Here is a 10,084-nt window from a genome sequence, read left to right as displayed (position 1 = left end):
GGAGTGCAATAGCACAATCTCTGATCACTGCAACATTTGCCTACCGAGTTCAAGCGATTCTCCTGCCTCAGCTTCCCAAGTAACTGGGATTACAGGTGCCCACCACCTTGCCCGGCTAATTTTGTATTTTTAATAGAGACGTGGTTTCACCATGTTGGCCAGGCTGGTCTCAAACTCCTGACCTCAGGTGATACACCTGCCTCGGCCTCCCAAAGTGCTAGGATTACAGGCGTGAGGCACAGAGCCCGGACTTATAGCCTCCTTCTCTAGTTGCTTTGGCTACTTCTGGTCACATCATCATGATACGAATTGTGTTGCTTTGAGGCAGAGTCTCTGTCTGAGGCTTGGCAAGCCCCCTTCAGTCTACACCCTCCCCTACAACCCTTGCTCTAGAAGCCACTTTCCAACCCCTTTTATTAAGTAACATACTTGCTATGGCCTGAATGTGTCTCCCCAAAATTCATAGGTTGAAATCCAAAGTGAGACATTTGGGAGGGAATTAGGTCATAAGGTAGGAGGAGTCTTCATGGACAGGATTAGTGCCCCTGTAAAAGAGGCCCCAGATTGCTGCTTGCCCCTTCCACCATGCAAGGACACAGCTAGAAGGTGCTATCTATGAACCAGGAAGTGGGCCCACACCAGACACCGAATCTGCCAGCACCTTGATCTCAGACTTTCCAGCCTCTAGAACAGTGAGAAATAAATTTGTTAGTTACAGGCTACCTAAAGTTCTTGCTATACTGTTATATACCAGCCCAAATAGACCGAGACACTACTGTTCCTTTCCCTGTTTCCTAAAGCCATGAAGGACCCAGAAAGGCTTAAATTATTTTTTCCTCCCTGCAGCTCAGTGGCCATGACCTTTCTAGTTTCTCTTCCTCTAATTGGATAATGACTGCTGCAGCCCTGTGCCCTGAGGGGTAGTTCTTCAGTTAGGTCCCCAAACACACATGCTGGGCTCCCTGGCAGCCAGAGAGGGCAAGTGGGGATTCAGATCCTGTCCCTTCGAGATCTCCCTATGCTACTAGCAGATTCTGCTTCTCCTACGTGTGTGTGTGTGTGTGTGTGTGTGTAACAACATGTATGTCAGAAGGATGGATAAAGTTCTTGCTATATAAAGTTGCCAAAATAGGTTTTAGCATATTTATTTTAGAAAACCGACCTGTTTAAAAGTTTTATTTTTACTGTACAAAATAGGATTAAACATAAAATGACTTTTACTCCAAAATATTATTTCTGATTTACCAGTCTTCTCACGAGAGGTCCCATTAAAACATTACCTTACTCTAATGCCAATGACAGACTAATTCATATCTGAAATGTGTGCTATTTCATCTTTAATATCCTTAATCTCAGCTTGGACTATTGTTAAATTAGATATTTTTTCATTTAAGAAAGCAATTTCTTTCTCTCTTTGTAGTAAGTCGGTAACCAATCTCCCAATGCGTAGTGTTAAATCATTTACTAATGGTTCCAAACGGGCAAAGTCCTTCTTTAGATTATACACCTTTGGTTTTAGATCATTTGCAAAAGTCACTGTCTTCAGAACTTTGGCTCTGTCACTTTCTAAGCTTAGAAATCTATCTGTATGTTTGTCGAAGCCACTCTTTAGTTCAGTTAGTGTCTTCTTAACAGAGTTAATTCTTTGTGAATTTTCAGATGCTGTCTTTCGGAGCGTTGCTGTTCGATCAATACTACTTGAAAGAAGATCACCTATATTTTTTACTGTATTTTTTTCTACTTTTTCTATTTTATTTTCTAGTTCTTGCACAGAATCTGTCAATGATATTACATCAGTTACTAAACCTGAAATCCGTCGTATATCTGTTTTTACAGTTGTAATCTTGAGACCAACATCTTTTGCCATGGAAGTTGTACTTTGGTCTACTTTTGTAACATCTTGAGAAAGCGCTGTCAGATTGTTGTTCAGTATATCCTGTTTTTCAGTTATCCTATTGGACCAAATTTTTACCTCATTAATTTCTTCCTGTAGACGCTTTAGATGAGCAATTATTTGAAAAGACTTCAATTGTTCCACGATAGCTTCAGATTTCTGCCACTAAGAGAAAATATAATATCACAATGATTAAATTTATTAGAAGCTTAACATTTAAAATTCATCTTAAATTTTATAATTCTTTTTAATTTAATTTTTTTTTTTTTTGAGATGGAGGCTTGCTCTGTTACCCAGGATGGAGTACAGTGGCATGATCTCGGCTCACTGCAACCTCTGCCTCCTGGGTTCAAGTGCTTCTCCTGACTCAGTCTCCCAAGCAGCTGGGATTACAGGCACCGACCCCCACCTCAGCTAACTTTTTTTGTATTTTTAGTAGAGACAGGGCTTCACCATGTTGGACAGGCTGGTCTCGAACTCCTGACCTCTGGTTATCTGCCCACCTTGGCCTCCTAAATCCATGCCTGGAATTACAGGTGTGAGCCACCACACCTTGCCTTATGTTATTTTTTAACTACAACTTTACTGTTCTTCTGGAAAGCATATGGTAAAAGATGGCTTCAAAAGTAAGAGAATTTAGAACAATGTAAGTGAATTACTAATGAATAAGAAGGAAACACTACAAAAATTTCATGAAATGTCACTGGAAATTACACTTTTTATGTTATAATATTTTCACAATTGGTCTTCTGTACAGTAATAAAATGAGCTACATGAGACAGTGATTATAGTTTTTCAGTTGCTGGAGAAGGGAAAAGAAAGTTTCTTCCAATCGAGCTTTGCTGGGTAAGACAAGGCAACATAACTTCTTTTTTATTTCAGCTTTACTAAGGTATAATTGACAAATTAAAATTGTATATATTTATTGTGTACAATGTAATGTTTTGATATACATATCTACACACATCTTGTGAATGATTAAATCAAGGTAATGAATATATCTATCACCTCATTTTTTTTTTTTTTTTTTTGGGTAATAAAAATATTTAAGATCTACTCTCCTAGAAATTCTCTTTCTCTTTTTTTTGGAGATGGAAGTCTCACTCACTCTGTCACCCAGGCTGGAATGCAATGGCCCAATCTCTGCTCACTGCAACCTCTACCTCCTGGGTTCAAATGATTCTCCTGCCTCAGTCTCCAGAGTAGATGGTACCACAGTTGTGCGCCACCACGCCTGGCTAATTTTTGTATTTTTAGTAGTGACAGGGTTTCACCATGTTGGCTAGGCTAGTCTGAAACACCTAATCTCAAGTGATTCGCCCGCCTCAGCCTCCCAAAGTGCTAAGATTATAAGCCCTGAGCCATCATGCCTGGCCTCTTAGCAGTTTTCAAGTATATATTATTATTATTTATAGTCATCATACTATACAAGAGATCTCTAGAACTTATTCCTCCTGTTTAACTGAAACTTTGTATTCTTTGATCAACATCTCTCTATTGCCCTACCCTGTCCCCTCCAATCCCTCGTAACCACTATTCTACTCAGTACTTCTATGAGTCTGACTTTTTTAGATTTCACATATAATTGACATCATGTAGTATTTGTCTATCTGTGCCTGGTTCATTCCACTTAGCTTAATATCCTTTAGGTTCATCCATGTAGTCACAAATAACAGGATTTCCCTCTTTTTAAAGGCAGAACAGCATTGTGTGTGTGTGTGCGTGTGTGCTATTTATCCATTCATCTGTTGATTGACACTTAGGTTGATTCTACTATCTTGGCTATTGGGACTAATGCTGTAATGAATATGGGAGTGCAGATAACTCCTTGACATACTGATTCATTTCTTTTGGATATATATCCAAAAGTTGGATTGCTGGATCATATGATTATTCATCGTGTTTTTTTTTTTGAGGAAACTCCACACTGTTTTCCATAATGGCTATACATTCCCATCCACAGTGTACAATGGTTCCCTTTTCTCTACATTCTCACCAACACTTATCTTTTGTCTTTTTGATAATAAATATTCTAACAGGTGTGAGTTGACACCTCATTGTGGTTTTAATTTTTCATTTCCCTGATAATTAGTGATGTTGAGCATTTTTTCCGTATACCTGTTGGCCATTACTGTGTCTTTTTTTGAGAAATGTCTATTCATGTCCATAGCCCATTGTTTAATCGTGTTTTTTTTTTTTTTTGCTATTGAGTTCTTTATATATTTTGGATATTAAGCCATTCTCAGACTTATGGTTCATGAGTATTTTCTCCCATTCTATAGGTTGTCTCTTCACTCTGTTGACTGTTTCCTTTTCTGTACAGAAGCTTTTTAGTTTGATGCAATCCTATTTATCTATTTTTGCTTTTGTTGCTTGTTCTTTTCGGGTTCTATTCAAAAAAATCTTTGCCAAGACTAAAGTCAAGAAGCTTTTTCCTCATGTTTTCTTCTAGTAGTTTTCAATTTCTGGTGTTACATTTAAGTCCTCAATTCATTTTGAATTGGTTTTTGTGTATGGTTTGACATAAGGGTCCAGTTTCATTCTTCCGCATAGGATATCCAGTTTTCTCAACAGCATTTATTAGAGAGATGTCCTTTCCCCATTGTGTGTTTTTGGCACCTTGGATGAGAATCATTTGAACATATACTTGTAGATGTATTTCTGGGCTCTCCATTCTGTTCCATTAGTCCATGTTTTTTCAAATGCTAGTATTACGCTGTTTGGATTACTACAGCTTTGCAGTGTATTTTGAGATCAGGTAGTGTGATGTCTCCAGCTTTGTTCTTTTTGCTCAAGATTGCTTTGGCTATTCGGGGTCTAAGGTAACTGCAAACAAGTTATAGCAAATGCTAGAATGAAGGGACCAATGTCAAAGACTATATGTCTATGCTTTATTGGCCTGTAACTTTTATGAACAGTTTTCTGGCCTATCTAACCATCCATGAGACCTTGAATAATTCAACTAATTCTCAAGTTCCTAGTATGTTGTTAGGCATGCAAAATATGAGGAAAATAAAGATGAGTATAACTCGAGTTGTGGCCTCAACTTAGTTTAGTAGAGAAGACAGATAAGTAAAATAAAATAATTTCCAAGGTTCTAAAATTCTGATTCCAAATGCAGCTGTTTTTCAACTTTTGTATGTTTCAATGCCATCCTTCTTCCCCACCATACATTATGTACTGAAAGTTCTTAAATTGTCATCATCTTGATTTAACTTGGACACATTAACTGATAAACATTTTGAGCCACCCAAGTGTCTGGCAACATTTTGAGTTGTTATTTTTGTTGTTGTTTGTGATGATGGTCCTGTGTCTGTGCACACACATGTGCGTGCCTATATAGCAGTGTTGGGGAGTTGAATATTTTACTGAACTTTAAATATTTGACATTTTATTGCACTGTGCCATCAGTTAATAAAATGAAGAAGGGAAAATTACACAGTGATAAGATGGATAGATCTCATAAACAATACAAAGTTGGATAAAGCCGGACAATCAAAACAAAAATGCAAATCAGGTAAGACTATTAGCTTCAATCAGAAGATTAGCCTATGGACTGTGTGCTCAATTATGAAGAAAAACAAATTAAGAAACAAATGTAAAATGGCTAGAAATACATTGCTAATGCCTATGCCCAAAGACAGACATACAGTAATTACTCTGGAAAAAGAATCCCATTTATAATGTGTAAGTCAATCATTTGACTTTTGCACATTTAACTTTCAGCTTGTTTTCTAGGAAAGCACTATGTTGTAAAGTAGGAAATTATAACTTTCTATTAATAAAACTAGCTTGATTCTACAACATATACTATAATGCAGTATGTGCTAATACGATCAAGAACAGTCTCTGCTTTTAGGGAGTTTGTAGTTTAGTTTGGGACACAGAATGTCGATAAATGTATTACTTAAAACTCAGAAAAGAAGACATAAAAAAGCTTGAGTCCAGGAGTTTGACACTGTAGTGTGCTATGATTGCGCCTATGAATACTAACTGTGCTGCAGCCTGGGCATATAGCAAGACCCCCATCTCTAAAACAAAAAAATTGAAATTAAAATTTATTAAAACAAATAATCAGACTGTAAAACATTTTTACAAAATTAAATATGCAGTATAATCTAAATATATCTTTTTGCTAAAATAACTGTGTATTTCTTCAATGTTTTCTTATCAATTATCTTTCTTTAAAAAAAAAATTTTGAGATGGGAGTCTCACTAAGCTGCCCAGGCTGGTCTTGAACTCCTGGCTCAAGTAATCCTCCCAAAATGCTGGGATTACAGGCATGAGCCACCACACCTAGCTTGAATTATCTTTCTTAAATTGTATTTGGCTGACTCGGCTAATGCCAACCTTTTGAGATTGTTTTGGTTATTATACATTTAGTTTTATTTAACATAAATAAAAATGCATTAGGCTCAGAATATTACTTTGAGGGCAGCTTTAAAAAGAAGCAGCCATATAGTTGCAAAATAATTATAATGAAGTATGGAAATAGGGCAGTAGGACAAAATAATTCTAAGTAGCAACTCCCCCACTTCGCCCCATCACAAATGTTTAATTTCAAAATACACTTGAGGATTTTTCTCCTCAATCGCTTTATGCTAAAATTAATTATTGGTGGATAAGGTGGTCCAAAATGTGTTTTTTGGTAGAGAAGTGAGCTTGCGAAAATGTTCCTGTGGGTATGACATTAAGCAGTAGCCACAAATAGGAAGGAAACCAAGAAGTGATTGCAAAATCACATTTTATTTTTAAGGAGGAAGTTTTGCAATATAGTGTATTTGATGAAACAATCTCCCAAGGGAGAAAAGACTAGATGGCTACTTTCGTCTATTTCATTACCAGGTTATCATTTATTAATGTATCTACTCTGGTAAAAGTAGCTTAATAGCAATTAAACAATTAAGATGTCGATGAATGGGCTTAGCTTATTCTTAGAAGGATCAGATTATTAGCAAGAAGCTGTTAGTAAATCTCTTTGTTTCACTTGGTTGTTTATAAAAGCAAGCTATCTTGAACTTCTTTTGATCTTTACTAAAATATAAGCTCAATACAGTGTGGTAATAGTCTAGAGACTGTTGTATTAAATTACTTTAAAAATTACTTCGGGCTTGGTTAACCTATTTGCCTAGGATGGATAGAAGAGTTAAGAGTCTATCAGTAGCTGAAAAGAGCACATCAGTGAAGGCTGGGGATGGTGGCTCATGCCTGTAATCCCAGCACTTTTGTGAGGTGGGGTGGATGGATCACTTGAGCTCAAGAGTTCAAGGCCAGCCTGGGCAACATGGTGAAACTTCATCTCTACAAAAATTACAAAAATAGTAGGGCTGAGCTGGGAGGATGGCTTGATCCTGGGAGGCAGAGGTTGCAGTGAGCTGAGATCATGCCACTGCACTCCAGTCTGGGCAACAGAACCAGACCCTTTCTCAGAAAAAAAAAAATGTGCATCAGTGATTTGATTATTTATTTATTTATGAGATAGAGTCTCGCTCTATTGCCCAGGCTGCAGTGCAGTGGTGCAATCTCTGCTCACTGCAACCTCTGCCGCCCAAGCGATTCTCTGGCCTCAGCCCCCCAAGTAGCTGGCATTACAGGCATGCACCACCACACCCGGCTAAGTTTTCTATTTTTTTTTTAATTTTTTTTTTAGTAGAGACAGTGTTTCACCATGTTGCAAACTCCTGACCTCAAGTGATCCGCCCTCCTCAGCCTCCCAAAGTGCTGGGATTACAGGCATGAGCCACTGCCCCCAGCCAGAATATTTATTAAATTCCTATCATATATTCAAGGTATGAGGCTAGATGCCGTCCTGTAATGTTAAACATTACCTGGATCTACAAGCACAGCAACATGGTTCAAGAATATGATTTCTAGGTCCAATCTGCTTTCTAAAAACTTGCTAAAGAATTTTTTTTTTTTTTTTTTTTTTTGAGACAGAGTCTTGCTCTGCCGCCCAGGCTGGAGTGCAGTGGTGCCATCTCGGCTCACTGCAACCTCTGCCTCCTGGGTTCAAGAGATTCTCCTACTTCAGCCTCCCGAGTAGCTGGGATTACAGGCACCCACCATCACACTCAGCTAATTTTGTATTTTTAGCAGAGACAGAGGTTTCACCATGTTGGCCAGGATGGTCTCGATCTCCTGACCTCGTGATCCACCCACCTTGGCCTCCCAAAGTGCTGAAATTACAGGTGTGAGCCACTGCGCCCAGCTAGGATCTCTGAATTCTATTAAAGGACCTAGACATTTTATTGATCTGTATAATTTAAAACCATTTAGATCAGGCGCAGTGGCTCACACCTGTTATCCCAGCACCTTGGGAGGCCAAGGAAGGAGGATCCGTTGAGGTCAGGAGTTTGAGACCAGCCTGGGCCACATAGAGAGATCCTCATCTCTACTTTTTTTAATATTAAAAAAGGGGTAAAAAAGTAAATAAAACCACTTAAAGTCAGAAGACATCTTAGCGATTATTGGTATAATTCTCTCCTTTTACTATTTAAAACTAAGCCCTAAAACAAAGTGCCCAGAATATGCAGTGGCAAAACATATTAATAGATTAGAGGAGTACAGCCTAGGGATCTTCAGCACTGCTTTCTCCTCTTCTCCAATATTTGTTCATTTATTGATTCCTTCTTATGCTCAAGGGCCAAACAATTTTAGAGCACAGCTACAGCTTTTGAGGGACTTACAGTCTGGTTTAATGGCAACATAGTAGAGAACACATCTGACTGAATTATTGCTTTTCGAGTTATCAAGATAGTTCTACTAACAGCAGATTTGTTGTGATTTTTCTCCCCTAGTTGAACAGTAGCAGGCTCCACGGTGTAGTGAGATGTCCTTGGCCTCTGGAATTGAACAGACTTAGGTCGACAGTGTGATTGCAAGGTTCCCCATGTTCCTGTCTCCATTTCCTTATTTGTAAAATGGGTCTAATAGCTAGCAAAGGTGTAGTAAGGATTAGTGATAATGACTGGCACAAGGTAGGTAATTAATATATACAGCTGTTATGATGATGATAATGAAGGCCGGGCACAGTGGCTCACGTCTGTAATCCCAGCACTTTGGGAGGCCAAGGAAGGTGGATCACGAGGTCAAGATATCCAGATCATCCTGGTCAACATGGAGAAACCCCATATCTACTAAAAATACAAAAATTAGCTGGACGTGGTGGCATGCGCCTATAGTCCCAGCTACTTGGGAGGCTGACGCAGGAGAATCGCTTGAACTCGGGAGGTGGAGGTTGCAGTGAGCCGAGATTGCACCACTGCACTCCAGCATAGGGACAGAGTGAGACTTTGTCTTAAAAAAAAAAAAAAAAAGGAATGATGATGATGAATGCACATCTCCTAGAAATGCTTGACATATGTGTGGGTATGTCATTTTAACAGGTGCTAAAATGGTAGTTCTCTCCTTTCCTGCTGTATAAAGCTGGGGTGGAGTATTTTGATTTGTATTAAATTAACAGTTTATAGGCTGGTCATGGTGGCTTACGCCTCTAATCCCAGCACTTTGGGAGGTCGAGGTGGGAGAACTGCTTCAGCCCAGGAGTTTGAGACCAGCCTGGGCAACATGAGACTGTTTCTACAAAAAAATAAAATTACCTGGGCATGGTGGTGTGCACCTGTAATTCCCGCAATCTGAGGAGCTGAGATGGGAGGATCCCTTGGGCCCAGGAGGTTGAAGCTGCAGTGAGCTGTGATCACGCTGCTACACTCCAGCCTGGGTGACAGAGTGAGATCCTGTCTCAAGATTAATTAATAGCTTATAAATTGAAATGAGCAGGTGCTAGGAAAATTTATAGAGCTTTTGTCAACTGTGCAAATATGGGGTAAGTCTACAAAGGATGGTTTTTTTTTTCTTATTGAGTTTGGTAAATTTTCAGCATCATTGTTGTGTAATGATACATCAAAATTTGAACAATTTATAGATTCATACAAAGGTCTACAATTAGGTTGACATTAAACATACTACTACTAATTTTGCATCTTATGGGTTTTTCTATGAAGCCATACAGGCTAATAAATGTAGAGTTCTAGTTATAAAAAATACAAGTATACTTAGTCAATAGTTTCTGATCATTTAGCTAAATTTAAGGCAATGTTACATTTAAAAATAGAATATTCAAGAGTTTAAAGGAGGTACTTGTATTGTAAAAGTGATTTATTCATGTTACATTAAAAAAAATTGATCCA

The 10,084-nt window shown here is 38.3% G+C and overlaps 1 protein-coding gene across 1 annotated transcript; it reads right to left on the bottom strand.

Annotated features, from left to right (window-relative positions):
• Nucleotides 1-1,129: 1,129 nt before the first annotated feature.
• On the bottom strand, nucleotides 1,130-2,154 carry LOC105548301 (inhibitor of nuclear factor kappa-B kinase-interacting protein). The gene has a single exon (XM_011992245.1). The coding sequence runs from the start codon at nucleotides 1,865-1,867 to the stop codon at nucleotides 1,304-1,306; it is 564 nt and encodes a 187-aa protein (XP_011847635.1). The 5' UTR covers nucleotides 1,868-2,154; the 3' UTR covers nucleotides 1,130-1,303.
• Nucleotides 2,155-10,084: the final 7,930 nt, after the last annotated feature.

Source organism: Mandrillus leucophaeus, unplaced genomic scaffold (genome assembly GCF_000951045.1).
Source record: "Mandrillus leucophaeus isolate KB7577 unplaced genomic scaffold, Mleu.le_1.0 Scaffold408, whole genome shotgun sequence".
Lineage (NCBI taxonomy): Eukaryota > Metazoa > Chordata > Mammalia > Primates > Cercopithecidae > Mandrillus > Mandrillus leucophaeus.
This window is presented reverse-complemented; position numbering and strand designations above follow the sequence as displayed.